The 27,298-nt window shown below is 40.0% G+C and overlaps 2 protein-coding genes across 2 annotated transcripts in view; both read right to left on the bottom strand.

The window, feature by feature from the left end:
* ITGA1 (integrin subunit alpha 1) overlaps positions 1-24,588 on the bottom strand; it is a 75,027-nt gene extending 50,439 nt beyond the window's left edge. The window contains exon 1 of the mRNA XM_075137547.1: positions 24,219-24,588. Coding sequence (XP_074993648.1) covers positions 24,219-24,246 — 28 coding nt within the window. The 5' untranslated portion in view covers positions 24,247-24,588. The remainder of the gene's footprint in view (positions 1-24,218) is intronic.
* PELO (pelota mRNA surveillance and ribosome rescue factor) lies at positions 13,270-18,643 on the bottom strand. The gene is made up of 2 exons (XM_075137548.1): positions 17,632-18,643; positions 13,270-16,428 (listed from the first exon to the last, which is right to left on the bottom strand). Exons 1-2 carry the CDS (start codon positions 18,355-18,357, stop codon positions 15,997-15,999), a joined length of 1,158 nt encoding a protein of 385 aa, XP_074993649.1. The 5' UTR covers positions 18,358-18,643; the 3' UTR covers positions 13,270-15,996.
* Positions 24,589-27,298: the final 2,710 nt, after the last annotated feature.

Below are 27,298 nucleotides of genomic sequence, written 5' to 3' on the forward strand. Positions count from 1 at the left end.
CAAAGAACATTGTATGCATCAGCTGACGATTCAGAACATTTAAAAATATCACTGGTTGTGACTGTGAAAATGATACTTTATATTAATAACAATATCTAGCTTGCACTCTTCCAAACTTCCCATTTTTGCCTAAAATGCACACATTCTCATCTGTTTCTAGCAAACATTTGTATATGAAATAAAAAGACCATTGGCAGAACAAGTGGAAAAAGAAGAGCTACAAGGAAGTTGCAGAGGACTCGTTTGAGAGTTATGGAGATTAAGGATTTGACTATATACTTCATCACAATTAATGTAAGTAAATTAAATTTTTGAATGATTTCATGTTGTGTTAACAGAATGACTAAAGATACAGATCAAAGCACTGATTAGAAATGCAGAATATAAATGTTTATCAAAGGATAAAATTGAGTTCCAGCTTTTAACTTCATGTTCTACAAGAAACAAGGCACTGTAGAAAACCTGGGACAATGTCCCTCTCACCACTGATTTAAACTGAGGAGAACACTAGCTGATGCATGTGGCATTCTTTGCTGAGCACAGTTTGTACCTATACGTGAAAGGTTAACACTTAGTCACCAAGACAACCACCCAAATATTATTTCTATTACAAACCTAGAGTAGTAGCTTATACTTGTCCAGTAGCCACTAAATTTTTTTCTGTTTTATTTAATGACATCTTTTAACCAAACGTTCGTGGTGTCTGCCTAGTTATTCTGCCTCTAAACCGTGCAAAACTAGATTTCCTTGGCGCTCGTCCATGTGCATATTGCCTGGCTGCTCTAACCTTTGCAAACAAGAACTGCAGAATAGGCACCCTTATTTTGCGAGAACAGATGGATATAAACATAACCCAAACTGTAGAACAAAGCCTAGCACCTGGCTTTTTACTGATGAAAAATATATCACCGCAAATCACCCACAATAAATGACATCACGAAGACTGATTTAGCCAAGAGGAGAGAGTAAATTCAGTTAGGGTATTTTATCTGTGTATGGTCTGTAGCAAATAACAATTGCATGCTCTATAAACAGTGGTTATTCTAAGAAATACAAATGTTTTTTGCAAATATGGGAAAGGACAAATTTGCACTTCGCATTCAACAGAGCTTACACGTTGGCCGCACACTACTTCCCCCCACCAGCATGTGGTCAAAGTGTTATTTTTGTTCCATTTCATACTTACTATGGTAATGCTATAGCATTTCAGGTGTCCTTATTAATTACTCTGCATTTTGCAAGAAGAGGCTGAAAAAAAGGAGGTCTAAGTGCAATCAAGGAGGACAACATACCAAGTAGAATGTCTTGCAAAAGTATGCACAACTGGAAAATACTGGGAAACTCAAAAAAAGTTATTAGCAGAAAAAAAAACCCAGACTGCTTCCATCCTGGAAAATAAAAGAGGATAGAAAAATTTAAGCTGAAGATTAAAAACAAGATTAAAATCTTTTGTGTAGTTCTCATATGCCTGGACCTCGTGCAAAAACAAAAAATAAAATAAAATAAGATATTGCTTTAATGTCTTGTACAGCACATATTACAACCAATGATGCTGTAAGGATATTTTAAAGACCTGCAAACAACACAGGAGTGCAATACAGCAACACAGAACAGTGCATCTGATCAGAATGTACTGAAAGCTAAGTGGTATTAGGAAGGATGTCCTAATTTATAAGGCAATAACTGATTGCCTTTAAAAGTATTTTATGCTGATACTGCAGAAGACTACCTGTCTCTGTTGTTATCTTAGAAAACATACGAAGCAAACAGCATAAAAGGAAGCAATTGGCATGCTTGTGACAGTTACTCAGTGAGGGGAGCAGGGCTGGGAGCATTGGCTTGGCCTCCCAAAAAAGCTTATTTTCAAAACTGTGGCAAATAGTATCATTCTCTGCAGTTAGAAAACCCCTTCACTTGAGAAAATTGACACCACTCAGTGCTGGCATGCGCAAGCCTGTGCTACTGCTCTCAGCTAGCTGGAATCAAGCCAGCAGCAGGGAACAAACCGTGTCGTTCAGCGAGTGCAGCACTGAGCCTCAACCTCCTGAAAGCTGGATCTTTTTAGTTGCATCAACACAACGCTGTGGATTGGGGTTCAAGGCTGGACTGCATCTGGCTAGCAAGGGAAGATTAAACATGCATCTCCTTCAAAGGCATACCTATAAAAATGCTATTTGTGAAATCATGGCTCAAAGACATGAAAGTGGATTCTTTGCTGGACCAGCAAATGGGAGAATCTTCACATTTTTTTGCTTCATTTGCGATAATGTCACTGCAGGATTATACTGTCCTGTCTTATGAAAAAGAGATTTAGTCACAGACAGCCCAAGTGGAAGAAAATACGATGGCGTGGTACAATTGCCATCTGTGAGCTCAGGGGCCACAGTGCTCTGGCCTTATTGCGGAAGGCCAAGGAGGCTGCGGTAGGAGTTCCTCCTGCATTCAGTTCTGGCTGGCTAAATATCAGCGTATTTCAAATAAAGCTGTATATTTAAAAAAAAAGTTTCAACTTCTGAAACTTTTTCAGTACTGCTTAAATCAAGCCTTTTATTTTTCAGGGCTACAAAAGAACTTTTGTATAATTTTGCCTCCAGCATTTTTTCTTTAATCTTTAACCTTTGAAGAGCAAAAGACTGACTTTCTGGAATGAGACCAAATAATTTAAAAAAGACTTCTTATTAAACGTAGATAAATATCCCCAAAAGACAAAGAAATATATATTTGAAAGTGCTTCCAGATTCAGTAGCCACATGCTTTTCAAAACCAATTAAATGCTTTGTATAACCCATTAAATAAAGCTTCCTTTGATGGTTTGGTACTGAATAATTTGTACTGGAAGACAGCTTTCTAATGCGGTGTCAAGCCTGAAAATATACTGAATCCACACTTTGTAATGTGTTCCCAAATGAGTAACACAATGGAATAGGCAAAACTTTTGGAAATACAATAGCGGAGACCAAGAATATGTGCCCTACTTGGTTGACAGTCATCAGAATAGAACTATTTTGTTCAAACTTTGGAAAGTAGTCCTCTCATTGGCACAGTTCTTAGCACTTGGCAGTTTCTCACAGAAGGGAGAAGAAGCCTTAGAAATATGCAGTCACATACAGAGAACTTTGTGAGGTCAGCTACTAGACTTGTACAGATGTACAGAGGCTTAGCAAATTTAGCAACTCAATGGAAGTGAAACAACTCCTAGAAAACGTTTCAGCTTGTCTCCAGTGATCTTCAGTCCATCTTTTGGATGTAGTTCTTCCATCGACACTTAACTTCGTTCAAGTCCCTATAATCTTTGTGTTCCCATTTAGGCCCACCCTCCTTTGCTATCAAAGACCATTTCCTCCTGAACATCCCACTATAACTTTTGTTTCCTACCATCTAGCTTTATCTATAAGCCCCCAGGAACCTTCATCTCTTGACCTTTTTTTGAGATAGAAGATATTTATAATCATCTATAATTAACTCACAGATTTCACACAGAAACCATGGTTAAAATGCACGCGTATGTTACTTTCTGAAATAAACCCCAGAAGCTTAGAAATGAGCAAGAGATTAATTTCATGCAAAACGTGAATAAACAAGGACTCTTTAACCTAAAGAAAAATGTTGCCTGGGGTTGTTGTGGCCGAAGTGCAGGACCCGGCACTTGGCCTTGTTGAACCTCATACAGTTGGACTCAGCCCATCGATCCAGCCTGTCCAGGTCCCTCTGCAGAGCCTTCCTACCCTCGAGCAGATCAACACTCCCGCCCAACTTGGAGTCATCTGCAAACTTACTGAGGGAGCACTCGATCCCCTCATCCAGATCGTTGATAAAGATATTGAACAGGACCGGCCCCAGTACTGAGCCCTGGGGAACACCGCTCGTGACCGGCCGCCAACCGGATTTAACTCCGTTGACCACAACTCTCTGGGCAAGGCCGTCCAGCCAGTTTTTTACCCATTTTAAATGATGCCTAGCTGAAAATTCATGTTACTATCTCCCTACCAGGACGAAGGACATTTTTTTTTTTCCTTCCTGACTTGGTATCATTATTCGTTAATTTCCCCCCCCAATTGCTTTCAGGGATTGTTGCGTAATTTTTCTCAAAGGTCAGCAGTCTTAAGGCTAATATCAGAATGGAAATGCTTTGGTGGCAATAAAGACTTCCTGAAAAGCAGCAACTTTTTCCATTTCTTTACTTCACAATGGTACAAACTTCTGCCTTTCATCGCCTTATGCTAAGCATAATCATTGGCTCACTCTCAACCAAATCACTCAAGGCTTCAGGAAGAGAAGAAATCCTCTAAAAGGAAGTGCAAATATCCTGGTATGACCCTCTCACACCCAGCTACCCAGAGCACCACAGAACTTAAATCCAAGCCAGTTTTTATATAGTACAGCAAAATCATATGCAGTTAACATGCATGCTAAAAGCCAATAGCTCACATTTTATGTCCATAAAACGCATCAATATCAATTCAGCTGTGATCCAAGAAAATGCAATAAATGCAGTGGAAGGGAAAAGATGGAAACTTACAAATATCTATCTTTTCCTTTGGTCCCATACAACTCTGCTATGCACCGATTTGGGGGGAAAAAAACTGAAAGCAAGCAGAGAGCTTGACCAAGCAAAAATTCCAGAGCCAAGTGGGGACGGACACACTTCAGAATTAAATCCCAGACATGTATAATAACAGAAAAAAAAGATGAGCTTGCAAACAATAGCCAAGTTGTATAGAGAACACCTTTCCTATTACTTCTGATAATACAGCATCTATGATCATTTTCATTGGAACACAACAGAACATTCATTTCCTTTATCTGAGCCATCTTCCAGCAGAGTAAGAGGGAACCACTATGTTGCTCCAGCTTCTCATGTCATCGCTACATAAAAAAGAATTCCATGTTTCCCTTCTCACATTATGTATGCCTGTACTTCAACAGAGACTTGAAAACTCTTAAACTGCTTCTTAGCACAAAGACTTATATTATTTTTCAGACAAACTCCTTATATAAAGCTAACAGGTTCAGCAAAATGTAAATCAAAAGGATTTTTACAAAACTGAACTCCATTTAAGCAGCAGAAGGAGATGCTACAACAGTCTAAGATAGAAAACGCTTTTACAAACATAAGTATCCTAGTAAAGTTTAAACCATTTTTTTTGTATTTAAATACTCATACTTGCAGTTTTCTGAGAGCAGAACCAGAGAGTAAGGGATGAAACCTACTGTTGCTAAAAGCGAATCGTGAAAGGTTTAAAAATGCTTGACATTGAGTTTAGACTGAAAAAAATGAACCATCATCCAAATAATTCCTCTTTTCTATTGCATATGTTAATTCTTTGCAATGAATCAACTGTATTGTCAATAATATTGTTCAAGATGTTTTTTTAAACTTTTTCTCCTACCAGTAACCAGAAAAATGACAACAGTGAGAATATAGTTGATAAGAGATTGCTACAGGCATTAATGGAAAATAAGTCACATATTTGTTGAAATGCTGGAATTCCACCATGAATGGTCCCCAGCAGCTGGTGTCCTCATACCACAAGCTCAGATGGAAGTGCCTCTTCATCCCCAACTGCACAGCAGCGAAATGCCTGCAGGGAACGCCAGCTCTGTCCTGCAGCAGCACGGGGTAGCAGGCACTGCCTGTTTGCACAGATCAGCTCTGACCTGCTCATTAGCAAAATCTTGAGCCTGTCTCAAGCGTGCACTGGCATGGGTAGTCATGGTACCAGCTCTCTACCAAGACATACAGAGCTTTTCTGGTTTGAAACTTACGACTGCTCACTGCTAAAAGAGATTATCCTCAGCCAGTCTGTTTCCTTGCTCATTTCTACCTATGAATTGTTAACTGTGATAAGAAATCTCTTCTTGCACTGGACAGTTTAAAGAATATGGCTCAGTGATAACATATATTTTACATTTTTAACTGAGAAATCCAAGCAGACAAGAATGTGGGACTGCAAATAACCACAGTGGTCACTAAATCCAATGTTCCATGAACATAAACAACCATAGAATACCTGCCTAATCTGGAAAAGGCTACAGAACCCACCACCACATACACATCACAGAAGACACTGCACCCTAAGAAAAACTGAAGATCAGCAATACAGAAGTTTGTTCATTTGGGCAAAAAAAAAACCCGACAAGAACAACTGGTACTGCACTAGGCAATTCACAGACTGCTGCTACATGTATTTATTTACTTTGCTTAAGCAGCTTTACTCATCTCATCGTCTGAGACAATTCAAAAGGACTTTCACATACTCGCTGTTTCTTATGTTAGTAGCTAATCTCCAGTCTACCTGTGAGGTGAACATAATTTACAGGCAACACATAAAACCAAACTTTCTGTAAATGGATTCACGTACCAGTAAGTCAGGAAGTGGCATACAGTGTTCACCTGAGATCATCAGAAAAACTGACAAAGCCAAAATGCCAACTTCACACTGGTATTGCTCAGATGAAATGAGAACGGAAGATACCCCTCTAGTGTATGTTAGAAACTTATCCCCTGAAATAATCATGTGTGACATGATGAAGTGGAATATGATAAAAGATCGGTGCCTCCACCATTGTCATTTTACAGGGCAATTTGGGAAATAAAGTAATTTTTAAAATTGCAGTAACAGTTTATAGGGATTTAATATTCTTCTTTTATGTGGTATATTTTTATAGTCAAGATACCTTTTTATTTCAATTAAAAAGTTAATAAATTCTCCAAAAGCCACTATATCACCATGAATTATCAATATTGAATAGCAACGTACTGAAAACTTTAGCATAATAATATGCATCATCAACCATATCTACTAATTTTTAAAGACTAAGACAGTCAAGTACCAGTAAGAGCATGAGTACCTCTTTTGCTGTACCGTTGGTGTAGGGATTTTACTGGTAAACCAGTTTAAAGCACTATGGAATGAATCCCAGGTCTTTTTACTTCAAATGTTCTTTTTTACTGGTCAATAAACAATTCAGGGAAATTTGGAACTAGCTGTGAAGAGATTATAAGAGGAAGGTTTGTTCCCCCTCTGCAAAATTAAAGCTGGACTCTAGAGGTAGAAAAACATCCTGTTTTTTAGATGCAGTTTAAGATAGCGCTTTCTACATGAATTACTAGCGCTAATAACTTATCTTTCCCACCCACAGCACATGAAGTACACCCGTGATTTTAAGATATCTGTCCAGCCCAGTCCTGTTCAGAAAGCATTCTGGTGTTACCAGGAGTTCCATAAAGAACCTGTTACTCTTTCTTTCAAACATCTGCACCAACTTTACAAAACTACCATAGAAGCCTAACAGTGAGGAAATTTTATTTTCTTATGTACATGCCACTTGTACAGGCTAAATTGAAGTTTGCAAAGCTAAGGTAAATTTTGGTGTTATTTAAGAGTGTCTCAGTCTTCTTAAATCAATGGGAGCTGCGAGTGTTAAAAAAGGGCCGTAGAGTTAACATCAGCTTTATGCAAGTAGCACCTCAACTACAGTTTCAGCAGCAGAGAGTGGCAACGGATCGCTTCCAGCTTTTCCTTCCAGCTCAACTACAAGGCAGAACAGCAGTGCTGATGCTACACTCTGTTTTTATTCTTCTTTGGTCTATAGCTCTTTGGATACCGCAGTTGCCTTTGCCTGAAACAGACTTTTCCAAGCTGTGCTGATGTACACAGAGGACCAAGTCACGGCAGAATCATTGGAGAAAACATGCTTTCTAAAGGAAACACATTTAATGATCAATGAGTTGAGTCTGATGCCTGTTTACAAATAAAACGCTCAAAAATTATTTTTTAATGGCTCTTTAAAGCTCCTGGAGGACTTCAAACTGGCAGAGATTGAATGGAAAGTACTCATTAAACCCGTATCAGGTACCTAACCTAAGCATCTTTGCATCGTTAGCTCAGACAGCTAATCCCTGTCTGACACGAGGTTGTATCGTGGTGCAATCTGGTGTGCCTGTTGAGATGTGGTGCAAACATCTGCGCTCACAATTGCACTGATATAAACGGGGCAACACAGTGCTTCGCTGAAGTAACAACAGCAAGCGCTCAGCTTCTGTTCAGAACATAGGGTACAGGATTGCTGAATTGATTCCTATCTATTGCTGGCAACTAGATCATATTTTTCAGGGTAAACAAATTCCATATAAAAGTGACCTTTTGCTCTGATTTTTCTGACTGGAAGGCTGTTCCAACTTCTAATTTTTCCAGTAGTAGGAACTTTCTGCTCTCCAACATACATTTATTTCTTGCCAGTTCTTATGTCAAAATAAAAGTGCTTAAGCTAGGGAACAAAGTAGTTTTAAAAGTGTTCTAGAAGTAAAAGTGAACACTTCAGTTTCAAAATACTACTGCTTGAAGCCCTGAACAGTTTTCAATACTTTCCCCTGAAAAAAAAAAAGACTATTATAAATTTATGTAACCTATTTAGGCTAGAAAGACAAGTCCTCCAAAATAGGAAAGGTTAGACTCACAGTTGTCAGCCGTTTCCGTTGACATTAATTTCCGTTCTTTCTGAACACTTAATAGGATTTCTGTCTCATAACAAAAATGCACAGGACCATGCAAGTAGACCTGGATAAAACATATGCAGATGGCTTGCAATTGCTTAAGCAATCATAAATCTGTTGTTTACCAAGATCACAATGCTTGACTGTGTATTAAGATTTTTAATAACTGATTTCTGAGGCTTTCAAGAGAAAAAGTTTAAAAACTTGCCATTTGACTGACTTGACTTACTAGTCTGGTTATCTTAAAAACAATGCCTTAGTTGAAACAACCTGAAACAAAAAACCCCAACAAACCTTTTAACATTTTTTTTTTCTGGCTTTCTCTTACTGTTTCTTCTCACTAAGCAGCCCCTCAAAAACTCTGGAAGGTTTATTTCAATCAGCTTCTGTTGTTGGTTTTTTTTTTTAATGTCCAACTAGAAATTTTTCCTTTGCTTATTGCGCCGATTGCCAACGCAACACATCGAGGTCTTTGTTTCACAAAGTACTTTTGAAGGCGGCTTTCAGACAGGTATGAAAGGAAGACAAAGATAGTCTTTCACAAGCCTCAGATACAGCAATGACTCCAGGTGTGACACTTGTGTACCAGGCTTGTCAGAAGTTAGTTACTCCATAGTGACAGGATTAGTAAGGTCTCAGCATCTCAATTTCAAGTCTCAGCCTCAGGCTCAAGGCTCCTCTCCCACAGCTTAACCGCATCAGCTGGCATCTTACCCTCAACTGAGGATGAGTTGTTAGAACGAGTACAGGTATTTCAAACATCCACTGCGGCTCTCTTTGAGGAAGAAGTCTTGTGCCCAACACAGCATCTCATGTTTTCCATTGAACCATAGCTTTTCATCTTTCTTCACAGCTCTGGAACTGGAAAAGCTCCCTCATGAAGCAGCTGCTCCTTTTCTGCCTCTCGCCACCGCTGTCCGGCAGCTCCCAGGTACAGCCTTGCAGCGAGGGCAGCCGCTGCCCCAGGAGGCACGGCTGTCCTGGCACACCGCTGATGTTCTCCCAGCACCACGTCTGAAGAAAGTCCATTTCAGCTTCTCTGAGCCATGCTATCGCAGAACAGTAATTTCCACTCAGGAGAGGAATAAACTATATGGAATAAACCAGTTCTCTTTACCAAAGGGAGTGGAAATGGACTTATGGCAACTCTTCGGGTAAGATAAACAGATGCAATTAATTACTTTCTCTCACACCTAAACAAAAATACCTATACCAGTATTAAACAAACACTTGAAGTCACCAGGCTGAACACTGCAGGTCAAAGAAAAGGCAATTCTTTTCTGCTGCAGCTTTCAGAGCTTCAGAAACCGTTGAAGGAGACGTTCATGAGCGTTCAATGACCAACTGCCAGACATCTTAAATGTAGCACTTGCTACCAAGCTCCTCCTACCATAAACAAATCTTGAGGCCTGAAGGTAGCTATCACGCCTGCATCCTGAGTCACTCCTTCAGCTACCAACGCAACTACAAGCTGTGAGTCAAGTTAGCTTTTTTTTTAACACAAAGATACCACATGCTACATCTTTATACACGTACACATATATATCTTTCCATAAATTTTGTGTTTCATTTCTTTGTTCTGAAGTCCTTTCAGTAAAAAGTCAGCTAAAAACATTTGTTCTAAGTAATGTAAATGTCTAATGGTTTGTATGAAGGCTGCACGGGAAATTATCTGCCTGTCTTCAAAAATAGATTTGCTTGGCTGCCACCAGGTCCAAAATCTTTTTGAAACATAGAACCTTACTCAAGGCTTGTTTCCGAAACATGAAAACTACAGCTGGAGTGTGTTAGGTAGGTGTGTAAGGTCCCAGCTTTCAACCACTTTTCTGTCCCATTCAGATCAGAAATCTGAGGTCCCCCACATTCCAAGAGATATCACACCTGAGACAGTTGTGGTTTAGCTATCTCGGCCAAAATATAAAAATACATATTTGCTTATTCAATGTGGAATAGTACTTACCAAAGACACTGACAGAAAAGGGAGCTCTTTAGCCTGGTGTTAAGAGTGAAACAGAAAAGGGTCTTAAACTTCCTATCTTCTGTCCCATATGACTCCTTAAACCCTTATACTCTTTCTTTGCTATTCTAGGCTTGGCTTTGATTAGAAGCCATTTTGGACCAAAGAAAAAACTTCCCATCAAGTCTGGTATGTGCATTCCTAAAAAGGAGGACTGGTTTCAACTAATTAACATTCTCTAGTGGAACAGCTATTTCGTCAGAGGATTCATCATCAGCTCTAATTTGACTTCTAAGTAACTATTAGAGCAGCATGAGAGTAATTACATTAGCTGTGAACATAGCATTTCCCAAAAAGAGGGCAATAAATTAGAGATCGATATAGCAAAATCTGACAAGAGCTGGAAGGGCTTGAAAGCTGCTGTTTTGCATTGCATTTCCCAGAAGACACTGACTTGGAAGCAAGGGCTGCTCTGGTATCAGCCCTCTTCTCTGTTTCTTGTACAGCTCTCAAGTGGGACAAGAGGAAGAACTATTTTCAGACAACAGAATAAACAAGTTATGATTTCTGAGACCTTTTCCTCACACTCTATTTTAAGCTAAGGCACCTTAGGAAACAATTTTTTCACATAAAAGCTATACTGCATTTCTAAAACAGTCAAGTTCAGAAGCTTACAGAGAATATGCACTACAGTTTGGTTGTTAAACTGTAGTGAGACATTTCTTTCCTTTATATTCTGTATCATGCAAGCAGTTATGCTCAAACCAAAGTCAATGCCCTACTTGAGTCAAGCATAAAAAGTGTGGCAGGACTAAACATTAAGCTTATTAAGCAATTCTTTGGGCAACTGTCACACAAGAAGTTCCACAGCCTATGTTTACTGTTTCCACTGCTGAAAAAAAACAGGCTCGACCCCTATCAGTGCCTGAATTAAGAATTGTGACAATAACCACAAGACCCAAACGGTTAGGCATTTTCTTAACTCCAAATTAGCAGAATAATGAGTTTGCAAAATACTATTTTCCTATACAAAACCTGAATACCACAGTCCCTAAAAGCAAGTTGTGGCTGTTATAGGAGAAACACAGATACTGCAAAATAATCTACTGCATGCCATGTCTCTCTTGTGTTCCCGCCACCTGCTGAATCAAACCAAACCTGAGAAATCCTAAGTCCTAACAGCATCAAAACTTTTATCATTCCGTTTGTAACAAGTTGCAGGTGTATATTTAACAAGAACTGAGAAGGGAATGACTCCCAGACCTGTATCATTCCCCACATTACCACAGCTTGAAGAAACTTCTTTTTTGTTTAATAGTCATCAACCCGGACAACCGCAGCTGCACCCAGCTCTACATTTTAAGAACTTCATTCAAAAATAAACATTTTAACTTTATCTTAAAAAAAAAAAAAAGGGAACTGATAAAAGCAACTGGCATATCAGAGAGCAAGAAAAAAAAATTCAAGTCTGAAGTTTTACCGTATCGAAAAACTACAAAGATAAGTAGTTTTCTGAAGTAATTCCTTCATTTTTTTGTTATTATATGTGTCTTGCAGGAATTCCAATTTTGGGTTATAAACAAGGATTCCTAATTGCAGACCTTATAATTGCAGTTTCATATTTTAAAAATTGCTTTCTTAGATCTTTTGTAGAAGAAATAGACTACACACTGCACAAATGCGGCTTCAGATAAAACAGCTTAAAGATTCTGAGAACATGTTTTTTCCTGCAAAACTAGACATCTATTCCTTTATGTAACAGGCTTGTTTTCTTTAAAAACAAAGATATGAAAATCTGAGAGACAAGTGAATGGACTGGGTGACTAAAAAAGATCACATGCACATGATTACACCTTTTATGCCCACTTTATCATTGTGAAACTGAGCACATTTTCTGGATGGATAATGGATAATAATAATTTCCAGAAAGAAATTAAAGAGGCTGAAGCTATAAATCAGTCAACTGAGAAAGCAGCTATAATCACCTTCACAGAAAAAGGCAAACCAAGGTCAGCAGCTCAGAAGTTAAACTAAAAAATTTTGAAAGGGTAAGTAAGACAGTTTTAATCATCAGGGCTAACCTTTGAGAAAACAGTAGCAAATGAAAATTACTTCAGACATTTACATGGCTTTAAAAACATCATGCTAGTTACATCACAAATTAAGCTGAAGAGCTGTGGGCTCTTGTTACACTGGTGGTCAGGGAGTGGTCAAAAGACCATTTACTACCAGTATTTTACTCATACAGTGTAGAAGGGTGAAGGCAGGAAGGAGGGAGATGAGGAATTCAAATACTGTTAAATGCTTTACAGTTTTACTGAAAGATTTATCTTTTATTTTGCTTTATAACTAGTAGGATTATTTTGGTCTCTTGCTGGTGGTGACCTCATGTTTTGCACCAAACTTTATTTGGTAAACAACCACAAAAAAAATTACATAATAATAACTGGATTTAAATGCCAAAGGTGACAAAACTAACAAACTGGGGCCTGTTCCAAAGTATGAATTTGCAAGAAAGGTTTTATGACCTAAATTAATGAATTTATTTGAATCTTTGAAGCTAAGAGCACAGCAGGTTCAGGATCAAGCCGATTTCATTATACTTTTTAAAGCTTTCTTCCTACCAAACTTAATAAGCATTAAGAAGTCCTACAATGTGTATTCATTTATTTTGAAAACTGAAAAATTGGAAGATAAAACCATGCTACTAATTCACAGAATTATGTCAGAACATGATCAGAAACTAAAGTGAGACACTGTTCAAAATTACTAAATACTTTACGGTGCGAGAGAACAATTTTTATATTGCGGACAGTTTTGAGTTCATGTTTGTTTAATTCCAAAGAAAAGACACAAGAAATATTTTCCCATGGCTCTAGTTCTTACTCATTTGATCTGCAGATAACATGCATCTTCTGCGTAAGTGTGATCTACACACAGACATTAAGGTCTGTGTTAAGCAAGCATCTTTGTCAATACGGACTTTTCAACTATTTAAAATTCCTTTAAATGTAAAAGATACTAACGACCCTGGAACTTTACCACATCAAGCATCTGCAACTACTGAACACAGCCTACTTTCAATACCATGCCCTTAAGCTGTTTCCTGAAACAGGATGCATTTGTCTACATAGTGATTGTATATTTATTTTACTACAAAAATGCTTACCAAAAAAAAAAAATTCCCACCCTTCCATACTTGGGCAACTAGATGTGTGTTTCTTTCAGAGACTTGATGCCATGATAGCAGTGGCTAGAAAAAGAAAAATACTCATAAATTGTAAAGTCAGTTCAGAATTTGAATTCTAAGTGTAAATAATTCAAAGAATCACTGTGAACATATTTTCTCACCAGATGTTTGCTGTTATACCTTAAAAAAACCAAATAAGCAGCAAAATGGCTGCTTCTTTTCCTTGGTGATACACCACCACAAGCACAAAACATAGACTTGCAGAATTGCCATTGTAATCTTCTTATAGTACACAGCAAAAACTCGTCATAATTTGTTTAAAATGGAATAACTGGGATCAATTTGGTCTAATAAAATAGCAAACCGACAAACAGTTTGTCTCTCAGTTTGCTGAGAATTATTACAATTTTGAATGTAAGTATAATTTGTCTACACTTGCAACAAATTGGCATTACTTACAAGGAGGGAAATATTAATATACCAGCTTATCTTAAAGAAATGAATGACTTTTGCTGCATATGAGGAATATTGAAGGTCAGATTCTTCTACATTCTTCATATGTTTACATTTAACTCCGTATATAGCAGGAATCAGGGTGCTTTCTAGCTGACAAAGCTAATCAGCTTAGGCAGATTTTTAAAAGAAGAAAAAGAAATTTTAATTGAACCAGTTCTAACTGCTGAAGGAAGCCTACCTGAGCATTCTATGACTTGTGGCACTCAACACCATTCAAGACAAAAATGTAACGCTCAAATAACATAGTTTATCTGTGCAAGCTGACTAAACAATTGTCTTAATGAGCTTGCTTGTCTTCATCGAGAGAAGAATCAAAGTGTTAATGTAAGTACAGCTCTAATGTTAAGTTCTGTTCATGCACTCCTTAGACTCTGTGGATGATGTGAAAAAGGGAGATGGCTTTTAACCCAGAAGTACTTCTCTATCAAGGAGTTTAGGCAGATGTTTCAGCTAGCAATGGATAATATCAAATTCACAGAGCTCACACACAGTACCATTAAAAATGCTTTTTCTAAAATTATTCTACAAGTTTTGGTGTTTTTATTTTTAATCTTCCATTGTTATGTCCTTTTTCCTATTTCAGAAGTCCTCCATGGTTTTTTTAAATGAAATGTATTTTTGGCAAGTCTCTCCTGTTCCCTGTCTCCCACCACATTTAAAAAAGAAATGCTTATTTACACACACAACCTACACCATCAAACATTGGTTTAAATTGAACAATCCCCTTGCAGATATGTCACAATCTGAAAGCAGTTTCTGCTTCCTCAGCCTAAGATTTATTGTCCAGTGAAGAAACAAAACTTATAGTGGCTCTCAATGCTTTGAGATCACATAACTGGAAAAGTAATTTTGATTTTTACGGTTGTCATTATCTTAAGCTGAAGTTCAATTTATAAATTTGTATCCTTACTTCTGTATCACAGCTTATGTATGCTTTTAAAGAGGTACACAAATAGATAAATACCAGATTATGACAACTATTGTCAAAAGATTCCTCATGGAAACTAGGGTCCTGATTTTGTAAGCCTTTTCATATACCTTCTCAGAATTGGGTGCTAACTAATCCCAATGCCAATTCATCAGAACACAGTCAATTACAAGATACATCATACCTTGTTAGCCTTCAGGACAATCTCCCAAGATAACAGCATTCAAAAATGTAACTGAAATGGGTGCACTGAACTTCACAATTTGTCTTGCATCTACTATCACATTAGGGAGGAAATGGCTAATTTAAAGGGTCTGGTTTCTGAAACATTGCTGCAAGTGTTTCACAGAAATATTTAAGTGGTTAGACTCATAACACCAAAAAACCCCTTAACAGATGATGTTGATCCCACTCCTTTGCCACATCTTAGGAAGAACGGTGAGTTCCTAGTAAGATCAAGCACAGTTTTGATAGGTCTTCCATGAAAAATTTTACATTTCTTTTGTAATACTGTTTTCAAGCATTTAAACAGAAATAGACAGTCTGACATAATTTTTTCCCCTCTTAGTTTATTATCTTTTCATACACATTCCAAAACACTAAGCTGGCAGTCTGCCTTAACATGCAGAATGAGCAGCTTTGGGGAGTCAAATTAGTTTCTTGTACTGCTGGAGGTCCAGCGTATAACTTGCAAAAACAGTCATCTCCAATGCACAGTATACCAATAATCATTACCATAGAACAGATATCCATTAGTGTGCTGAGCAGAGCTATATACTCTAAGAAATACTACCAAAAACTTAAATTACATGTTATGGCACATCTGCACACAGTTTTTAGGAAAGGAGGGCCTTTAATGTCATTTCAACATGACTTGGAAAAGAAACTGTGAAATGAAGTCACTGTTATCAATCCTCTTCAGAGCTAGATTCATCTTCCTGGTCAGAGAGCTCAGCAACAGGAAAGCGCAGGATGGCTGCCACCCCTGTCAGCTGGCCAAGCTGCTCTCCAGACACATGAAGGCTGGAGAAAATGCGTACTGTGCCCATGTTCTCCCGTACGCTATCTACCAATTTAACATATCGGGCACGTGTAGCCACATCCTGGTGCCGGAAAAGCTCATCGCTGATCAGCAAGGTATCGATGGCCATGGCTTCGTTGGCCTTCTCCACATGTTTTAGACCATAAAAAGCCCTGTCAGGCTCATGCTGCAGCATTTTATAGAAGTCATCTAAGGCTTTGACCTCACCAGCTGCCTTAGTGTCAGAGAGACGGCTAGTTACAGCTGGGTCGCAGAGGGCTTCCTTCAGTGCATATTTATGTCCCGAGGAAGAGTGGACCTAGAGTAAAAAAAGTCAAAGGTTTGTTTTTTTAAAATAAAAAGAACCATTTTCTTGATTAGCCAATCAAAAACAGCTTCCACTATACATAGTATTTATCTTGATAATTATTCAATAAGTTATCTCTTTCTTGAAACCTACATGATTCTTTTCTTAAAGGATGCCTCCTGCAATCCAAAGCCTATACCAAATCCCTTAAACTGTATTTTAAGAAGTGCAGGAAAGCCGTTTCTCTTATTCAAAGGCTGCGTTAAATATGCAAGCTGTTGCAGACAGTCCTCAAGGTAGGGCCACTTGAAACTACTAAGAAAATAAGACTTATGCATTGTTTTTTTAAAGCATTCCAGAAGAGAAAGTCCTCTTAAGACTGCAGACACATAGTGCAAAAGCATCAAGTCTTGCACAACTGCATAGCTACTATACTTGCAAAGCTGTGAAGTACATTAAAACTTCACACTACTATTATCTCTTTGCTATAAATGCAAAAGGAGGCTTCTTGGTGCAATTTGTCTCCAAAACGTTGTGACCTTTAAGTATTGGGACAGGCTTCTCCGTCCCCACCATGTCGTTCCCCTTCCCCCCCCCTTTTGCAAGCATAGATTACAGGACTACTCCAATTAAAAAATGATACAAGTATCGTCATGAAAAGGAAAACTTGTTTTAGGTTCTGAGTTTGCCTATTTCAGTGAAAGGTAAAAAAACCCACCCACTCATTAATGAGATGACTAAGGAACAGGAAAAAATGTTATTGTCTGCATAACCTTTAGCTATGTAGTACAAAACTAACAACACAATTAACTAACCTCTACCACATCCAGATACTTTTTTTTCTTCTTTAAAAAGCTTTAGAAAGCTGTTACTAAACATGCATGCTATATAGTATGGCAGATTAACACTACAGTTAAACTATTTTCCAACTTGTACTTCACTATTAATTGAAGATTAAATATGCCCTTATAGGGAATTCGAAATATTTAATACTTTCTCTACTCCGCATTAAGGTACCCTAGCAAAGAACCATCCCTGTATCCTGCATAACTATCTTGTAATTTGGGAGGCACGAGAATAATTTCCTTATGATGCTCAGACAGAAATTTGTCGTAATAAGTGAATTATTTCCCATCACCCTTGCAATTGTCTTCTATTATCACAGATGACTCTTAACCCTCTTTTATCCACTCTGGAGACTGTTTAGCTCCTTACCTGTAGGAACTTGGACCTGTTCTCCAGCAGAAGCTTGTTGTCAGTCTTGACTGCCTGCTGGAACATGTAGTCACAAAACTGCTCCCGTACGAAGCCTGGGCTAGCCACTAGTACACACTTCACCACCTCAAAGTTGATATGCCGCTGAATGGCTTGCACCACCTGCTCGTAAAACCTCTCCAGGGCCCGGTCGTGCTGACTGCAGTTCCCTTTCCGCTTGCGGGGGATGTTCACCTCCACTTTGGCACGGGTAAGCGTCATGCTTGGAGTGACCAGGCAGACGTGAGCCAGCCCTTCCTGCATGACCACGGCTGCCACATCGGCGCTCCAGGCTGGGTCGCAGGCCTGCTCGATGCGCTCCAGCACCACACTGTCCCACTGCTTCTTTGCCAGCGTGAACTGCCGGTTGGGCTCCAGCTCGATGGTGTGGTAGGCCCCCATCTTGACATATTCGTTCTCTTGGATGTTAGTGCCCTTGACCCGCAGCTGGCAGGCCTGTGAGTCAAAGTCGATGGCCTCCACGCAGAGGGTGAGGGTGGTGCGGATGCGGTTGCTGCCCACGCTGCCCGTGGCCGACTCGGTCTGCACCTTCCGGATGGTGGAGGCCCGCAGGCTGTCACCCACCTGCAGCAGGTTGTAGGTGTGCCACATGTCCTCGGGCTCCTCGGGGATCAGCGTCACCTGCCCCGCATTATCCTTCTCCAGGTCCTTCCTCACCAGCTTCATCCTGGCGGTTCCTTGCGCCGCCGCCCCTCCCCAGCTTCCCCTCAGCCGCGGCGGCAGCGGCCAGCAGGCCTGCCCCGGGAGGCCTGGCGGCGGGAGCCGGCGGGCGGCGGGAGCCGGCCGGCGGACGAATGGCCTACCCCGCGGTGAGCGGCCTTTACCGAACACCGGCCTGCCCCGGGCCCGCGGCGAAGCCTGGGCTGAACCTCAGGCGTGGCGAGGCGGCTCCTGCGAGCACTCACAGCCGGCTCCTCGCCCCGCTCGGCCGCATGCGCAGCGCCCACCGGCCCAGGGCGCATGCGCACAGCTCATCTTAAAACGCGCCGGCTGGACGCGCACCTCGCCCTGCCTTTCCGCCTCTGCGCCCCACACGCATGCGCAGTGTCGCCTCTTCCCCATCGCCCCTGCCTCAAGACCCGGCGCATGCGCGGGGGTGCTACGCGCGGGAGCGGCGCTTAAGATCAGGTCCTGTGGCAGGAGGTGCGGAGCGGTGCGGGAATTCTGCCGCCTCTGCAAGGCAGGGCCGCAGATCTCCGCGGGGATTCGGGGGGACTAGGAGGCAGCCGCGATGCTCCTGTGTGCTGTGCGGCGGAGAGGACTGTAAGTTGGTGTGTCCCCCGCTACAGCCTCTCCGTGAGTGAGGCGGGAGGGGGTCAGGGCCCGGGGCCCGCGCTGGTCCCGCCCCGCTAGCTCTTTACAGCGACGTTCACACTCCCAAAAGCTTCTAACACAGGCCCTCACGTTTGAGGAGAGGAAAAAGCCCCAGAACTAAGTAGTTGTGGAAGGTTATGGTTACAGATCGAGAAAGAGATGAGAAAGGTATGGCTAAGTAGCCGGTTGCCTGGGTGCGGTAGGTGAATGCCGCGGTGCCTCAGGGCCGGGGGGGGCCGGCAGTACCGCCCAGCAGCTGCTGGTGCGCGACAGAGGCGGCTGGTCCGGCGGCCGTCACCGAGTGAAATGAAAACCAAACCCTGGCAACATCAGAACCTGAACTGTTACTTGGCATTGCTCTTAAACTGAACTTCAGCTTAAAAGTTTTCGGTTAAACTTGCAAGTTACACTTCAGCGTATACTGAAACTTGACCTGCTTCCTGAATGAACTAGTTACTCACTCGGACAGTTCTGAAGCTTCAGAGGCAGATAAGCACGTTTCAAATGAAGTTTGATGTTGACAAATGTAAGTAATATACCTTGCAAAAACACACAGTGTGTGTTCAATGATATTTGCACGGGAAAGGGAGCTGAACAACAACCACACAACTCAGTTTACAGCCTAGACAAATTTAAGAAGCCAGAAATAATATAAAAAAGATGTCATTATGCAAGTACTGCAGCTTATTTTGAAATGGTGTATGACACTGCAAACTCCATTTCAGAATGAATGTTGCAAATTCAGAAAGAATGAGGAAAAGAAAACGAGAAGAATGGAGAATAGAAAAAAATGCTTGTATAAAGAATGATTCAAAAGAACAAAAAAAAATTTGAGAAAGTAGACAAACTAATGTGCCATGATAAGCATATCAGGGCAATTGGAACAAATAGAGTAAGTTTGGAATGTCTATACACTCAGTCTGATAACCAAAAAGCAAGAGGACATCCTTTTAGAGATGAGAAAGTGGCAAATTTAGGATTGTTAAAAGGAAGTTTCTGGTTTTTTGTAGTTATTTATTTCTTTTTTTTTTTGAAAAAAAGAAAAATACTGTGGATTATGGAATTTGCTGACTTGGAAAGGCTCTGGAGTCAAGGGTTTAATGAGATACAAGGCTGCTGTGAGCAAAAATCATCCCGTATCTCCCATTACAATGTACATATAAATTTCTCTCAAGTATCTAGCCCTAGTCAGTTGTTGTGACGGGACACTGAACTCAGATCTGGCCCAGTAATGTGCGTTCCTTGTTTCTAAGCTTGATACTGATGTAAAAACAACTTTATCAGATATTACATAATAGGATTTATTTATGAGACCTCAGGCTCTCTTGCTGTGAGTACACATGCTTAACTCTGTTAGTATGAATAGTTTCACAGAAGGAAGCTGGACCACCCAAGGGAATATAACATAAGCACACATATAAATAACTGTTTGTTTAATTCGGGCTTGCAGATACTCATAATTTTGTATTAATGTTTTGTGGCTTAGGCAGAAAGTGAGCATTCGGCTTTTCTTTAGGAGTTCCTTTCACTTCTCTATATAAATGCTGCATGGTGATTTTATGGTGAATTTTCTTCATTACGTTCTTTGCAATTATAAAATTGCAAGGGTTGACCTCATGCTATTCTTCCAAGAAAAATTAGCTATAGTGCATATTTACCTTCCACATTAATATTTATTTTATTTTTTTATGCTTTTGCTGCTGTGTATTCACAAACTTTTCTCTGCTTGTTGGTTCCAGTCTAATTTTTACAAGCAGGCTCACATCCCTGGAGATGCAGTATATTTTAGATAAAGGTTGCAAGTTGGCATCCAGTACCATCCAGTAGAAAATAAACATTCAGTTCATGCAAACAGGTCACTTGCCGTTTTAAAAGAAAACAAACGCAAACAAAAAACCCAACCCAAAGCAAAGAACAACAACCTCTAAACAAAGTTGCCACTCAACATATTAAATTGACTATTGTTGTAGAAAGAGAGATATTGGGATGCGCTGAAGTCCTTTCTCAAACAAAAATCGTGAGATTTTATACAGTTATGAACAGTGATCCACAAGTATTTAGAGGCAACTGTACCCTTCAGTGATCTATCCACAATTAGCAAGACTATTGTCAACTTATAAAGGAAAACTTTTACTCGTGATTGTGCTTTGCCAAAAAGTAAGTACTGGGTATTATTTGTTTGCATATGTCAAAGAATGAGCAGTAGAAGAAAAACGACATTTCCAAAAATTTAAGAACCATATAACTGTAAGTTTGTAAGTTCATACTAGTTTTGCTAATGTCAGGCGGAGAGAGGAATTTGACCCCAATAGAGCCAAAACAAGTGGATACTTTTAACTCTACATGCAGTTCTAACATAAAAGTTCAAAATTACATGGTCTCTTCCAGTCTCGGTAAAAGATTAAGACTAAGTGTAGAACCTGACAGTTCTTGCCATTTATCACTTTTCAGAAACAATTTTATAGACACTAATAATAGCAACAATTTAGCATAAATTTTCAGACCTTCTTAAGCACAGTACAAGACGATAAAAATGATGATAGCATATATTCATGGGGATTTTGGGGCCATGCTGGTTTTGTAAGATTATTATTGTGAAAACATTTGAGACACGCTGCCTTACATCTTCAAGTTTTGATCAGCTGCTTTATGGAGATGGGTTGTGTACAGATTTTAGAAAAGGAGAGGTCATGTTCATAGGAAGCCCCCTCTCCTCCATATTATAGCCATTTTAGCTAGAATTCATGCAAACACACTCAAGTCCTGCATAAGAAAAACTAGTGGGAAAGAATCTCAAATACAGGGGAAAATCTGCTGAGAAATGTTGGATGTTATTGTTGCAAAAGCAAAGGAAGATAAAAGATAAAGATGGAGAGGGAAACTGGGGAAAAAGTGTTTTTTCGTGCTTTCCCTTTATTCTGTGTCTGTCCTGCCTTTGCAGGCTCTGGACAGAGATCACTTCATTTTCTGCATACAGTTCTGTCTTTATGATTACTGCTTTTGTCTATTATAAGGATGAGTACCTTTAATCAATACCAACAACATGATCATCACCAATGAGGAGAGAATTCCAGGAGGGAGCAGGCTATGTGTAAAACTGCAAGTGAAGAAGCATTAAAAAGTAATGGAACCCTTTGGATTGATTTCTTCCTTCCTCTTCTGTTGAAACATAGGGCTAGAGAAAACTTCAGCAGATCCCTATTCAAACCACTTACACTGAGGCCAGGTGAAGTAAACCTCAGCCATCCCTCACAAGTGTTTATCCAATTTTGTCAAAACTTTCAGTGAAGGAGATTATACAGGAGTGGGTTTTTCTGGTAGCTTGTTCTAGCAATTCATTACCTGAGGAGTAAGAAAGTTCTTCTGAATATTCCCTCCATTTTTTGTGCAGTGAGTTATGTTGATTTTCTCTTGTCCTTTGTTGGACGTGGAGAATCAACTACTGGTCAGTCTCTTTATAAACCAACATATGTGATATAGACAGCCATGATTGAGTGCTCTCACAAAACAGAGAAAACATTGACATTTGGAAGAATATTCTCACTAATAATACTCTGGTAAAAATACATGCCCAACACTTTGCCCTTAGTTTTCTCTCTTCTAGATAAACAAGCCTAACTCATTCAGTCTTTCTTTATAGATCATTTTGCTCAGCCCTTATCAGGCTTGTCACTTCTCTGTGCACTGTCTGCATCTGTCAGACTTCCTGATTCTCAGAGGCCTTACCAATACCAAGTTGAATTAAAAAAAAAATCTGTATAAATACACAAACGTATACCTCTATGCACCTCCTTTATTCTAGATTGTTTTTGTCTGGTAATGCATGCCAGATTATTTGCCTTTTTTTTTTTCTTTTTAAGAAAGAAGAGCACATAATTAATTTGCATTTATTTTTTATTCCACTGTAATTCTGAAACTCCTTGTCCTTATTTTTATGACATTTAGACTTGTTTATGTAACACTACCTTTCCTATTTATCTGAGACAATTTGAATCCCATTCCTGGTATCTGTAATGCCTCCTCTTATTTCTAAGTGTATTTTATTTCACACCAACTTTTTAAAAAACAAACAAAAAAACCCCAACAAAAACTAGTAAGCCCTTGACAGATCTGGATGGGACCCACCCTTGAGATGGGTGTCCTATCTGACAATAAACCTTTTTGTCGTTACTGGTGAATTATCTGTCAGCAGTACCAGTGGCAACTTTGCAACTCTGAAGGGAAGTTGTGACACACTAAATTGTTGCCACTTACAAAGCCTCCTTCTGTGAAGGAACACAAACAAAAGCATATTTTGGAGAATATCACCATGTAATAAAAGTAATAAAGACATCTATGAACAAGGACTAAGTATGGCACACCAAAGTACTACATTCAGATTTTCACATTTTCCTGTATCTGTTCTTTCTTGCACAATAAACAGAGTGAAGAGGGAAAAACCCTAGTCTTGCCTTTTCCCCACTTGCTGCTGCCTGCATTTGACGATTCTTATGAAATTGATTTCCTCCGCACTGCCTCAGGTTCACTGTGTGGTAGCTGCCAGCACAAGAGCTGCTGGGGAGCTCAGTGTCAAAGTTTGCAAGCACATGAATCCCAGCATTGCCTTAACCTTTTTCCCACTTCCTGGGTTCCCCTGATTTCAGATCCAAAATGTTACTACAGCTACTCTCTGTAGCTACGGGGGATTGCTGTATTTGTTTTAGCAAAAAAGCAAGAAGTCCCTAACAATAAATGATACCCTAAAAGGAAATATTACATATTCCATCTCCGGATGAACTCATCTTTCTGAAGTTAGTTGGGTATAGTTAACCACTTCCTCACTTCCCCTTTTACCACTCAGAACATCTGAAAGCAAAACAGAAAAGCTACCCTAATTTAAAAAAAAGTTGCCAGGTGCGGCTCCTTTCTCAAGCCAGATGCAATTATAGTACTTCTCACGCATTCATCCTCATCTAGTAGCCTCCCCCAACCCCCCCTGGGTTCCAAGACTGGTTTAGGGATTAAAGTTCCCAGGGAGAAGCAAACCGAAGTCCTCCCTCACGGGCTCCAGCTGGAGGGCAGCTCCGGGCAGGGCATTCCCGGGGCAGGGGCAGGTGGAGGGAGCGGGATGGGGGGACGCGGGCCCTCGGGAGCTTCACCCCTCTCCCGCAGGGAGCAGAACTGCCTTCGGGACCTGGGTCTTCAAAGCAAGACAGAAAGGGGGCTTTCCTCACCTGTCAGCATCCAGCAGGAGGCAGCCATGCCTGGGCTCCTGCGAGCCCGGGGCCGGGAACCCGGGCCGAGGGCAGGGGTGGCGGGAGCGGTCCTGCCGCCGGCGCGCCCGGCGGTGCTGCGCTGCGACTGGAGTTCAGCGCTCTGCACCGCCCGTCCGCCTTGCAGCCGAGTTAGGCATTTCCTGTTTGTTATTCAGTCTTTACGTTGTTTCTTCGCATCAAGAAGAATTTAGCTTCCTCCCCCCGCACACAACTTTCCTCCCACCCACCCCCCGAAGACCTCTGAGCTTTGGAAACCTCCCCGTAAAGCTAGCCCAGAGCTAAGATGTACAAATAAAGCCAAATCTCCCCCCCTCAAGCCTCCGACTGCAGCCCTCAGAGAGCGCAGCAGACCTTAAAGGGACATCTGCCTGCTCATAATTAATTAATAAGTGTCTCCCGCCGGCCAGCCCGCCTCCCCGTAGGGTAGGAGAGAGCTGGGCGTGCTCCACGGACACCTCTGTCGCCCTTCTCAGCAGGAGAAACACATCGTTGAGGTAGGGGGTGTGTTTGGCTGGTCAAGTTTAATTTCTCTGACATCACCCCTTAAAAACGCGCTCTACGGCCGGTCATCTGCCTGCAGGAGGAAGCCAGCCACCCCCTCCCCATTCTCAGTGTTTCTGGGGATGCAGTAACTCTTCAGACAGTGGACGATTTTCTCGAGTTTCTGCGTCTCCCTAATGCTTTGCTGCGTAGAGGAAATACCAGACAACTGCCTTTGCCCTCATCTACCGAACATTTGCATGGCATCCCTTCCCCCTCCCCCCCCGCCCTTCCCCTGCCCCCTGAATGACTTCACTACTAAATAACTGATTAAATCGCAAAGGTAATAATCAGCCAGATTCAGGCCTGTGAGTAGGGATTTTCAGGGTTCATTAAATGCTCAGGAAAAGAGGAGCTTGCAGGACTTTTTCTTTTTGTGTTTGGTTACCAGAGTGATGCTCAGGTGGAGTGACATCCCTTCAGCAGTGTATGAGTTCTCGCACTGGATCTGGTAAAAAATCATTTTGTTGTGTGTAAAACAAGAGAACCCATGGTCCCTCAAGCCAGAAAAAGGGAAATTAAAATACTCTATAAGGATTTGGAGATCTTTGTGTTACTAGAAAAATCCCCCATTTTTTCTCTGAATTGGAGCAAAGAATTTAGTGGACAAGTTAGTGGAATTTTTGTAAGTTCCTCTGAGGCTAATTAACTACAGCTGTTAATCATCACTATAATAGTTAAATACATCTTCCAACTTTGTGATTTTATGAGAACACTTTGCATGCACCTTTACTTGTAGATCTGTGGAAATTTTAGAAAATAGTGCATGATTTCAAAGCTGGGTTTAAGAGCAAAGGCCCTCATTCAGTAATAATTTATGGATATGCTTGCTTTTACACATTATAAAATACATTTAATTACCACAGTGGAACTACTCAAAGTTGATGAAATGAAGCACGTGTGTAACTTTTGCTGAATCTGAGGATCTGAGCTCTGTTGGTACCAGTTTAAAAGACTAGACACATTTTTTCAGCTAAAGGTTTAATCCATAAAATTAAAGGAAACCAAAATGACATTCAAACTAAAAGAAGAATGAGATTTTGGAAGAAGCTGTAATTTCATTTTTTGCCAGTGAGTTGTATTACTACTGCCGGTTTCACCCCACTTTCAAAGGTGGCAATAACTTCCTGTGTTTTGGTTTTTTTTTGTTAAACAAAACTTTGTATCCCCTTTCTGTCACTGTACTTCAACTAAATGCACATGGAGGAGTTGAGCTGGCTTTCAAATCATAGTGAAGGATTTCTTTCTGTGATACAATTAATTACGCCAGAGGAATAAACAGGGAAACTAAGGTCTTTCACATGAATTAAAATAATCAGTTCAAATCTGGTTGAAGTATATGTGATATTTGGTACATATGTGGGGAATGTACATCATGTTGGATAATAAGACTTTTTGAGAATAAAAAAAAAATTCCTGATGTAGGGTTATTCCTAATTTCTTCCAAATTATTCTTGGTGTTATTATTTATTAATTTATTTTTGTGATAGTGACCTATGTATCTTGTGTCAGGCAAAAGGAAGACATTAGAAAAGATGAACTGCTGGACTGAGCTAGCATTTCTTATTAATTTGCACACATTCAAAAAAGTAAAATATGTTACAGACTATTTATTTTGGAATGCCAAACTACTTCAGAAAAAAGCAAACTCCTATAGCTTGTGAATAGCTGCTGCATCTTTTCAGAGTCTTTGTTGCTTTGGGTGCATTCATTCAGGCAACTGTTCATAACATAGTGCTAAATGCTCTTCTTGGAGTTTAAAGTTTTATACATTAGTAGTATGGAACACATGTATATTAAGCAGGAATACCTAGAGGAGGTGCACTCAGGCCCAGAAATAGTAATTAGGTAATTTCAATAGCTGCATAACAAATATTATTACTTTCAGTGGATCATAATAGTATAGAAAATCATTACCTACAATGATGGATAAAACAAAAAAGTCATATTAGTTTAAAGAATATAATTGTTTTACATATTCTTTTATGTCTTTCTAAAGTGCCACAGAATGCTGAGGAAGGATTTTTTTTTTTTCTAGTGCTATAAATTAAACATGATCTGTCATTTTGAACTCTGCTTCCCAATTCAGTTTCAGCAAAGTATTTTAGAATATGCATTATAGAATAAGTACACTAGTAGTTCCATGGAATTCAATAGAAGTATTTGTGATTAAAGATTAAATTAAAGACTTCGAAGGATTAGACTTTGAAAAGACAACAAAAATTAAGAATATCAGAAAGACCTAATTCTTCTCCCTTCAAGTGGGTGTTATTCCTCCAGAAAACAGTGGAAATGCATTCTGTCCCGAAGGTGAGGGGTGAAGGAACAGGAACCAAAACTTTTCAAATAGCTTCAAAGGCAGGCAGTCTTCTAAATAATGTGACTATAAGGTATATAGAACTAATTTTCCTTGGAAATTGTTCTTCCATTCTTATTGAGGATATGAGCAATTTTAACTTACTTTGATTGTTAGGTAAAAAGGATCTCTAACCTGTAGC

Source organism: Calonectris borealis, chromosome Z (genome assembly GCF_964195595.1).
Source record: "Calonectris borealis chromosome Z, bCalBor7.hap1.2, whole genome shotgun sequence".
Classification (NCBI taxonomy): domain Eukaryota; kingdom Metazoa; phylum Chordata; class Aves; order Procellariiformes; family Procellariidae; genus Calonectris; species Calonectris borealis.

Excerpts from the sequence above, each read along its gene's own strand:
- PELO (XM_075137548.1), bottom strand. The coding sequence starts at position 18,357 with ATGAAGCTGGTGAGGAAGGACCTGGAGAAGGATAATGCGGGGCAGGTG. Across the intron at positions 16,429-17,631 it reads ACAGGTCCAAGTTCCTACAG|GTCCACTCTTCCTCGGGACA; the intron begins GTAAGGAGCTAA and ends TTTTTACTCTAG.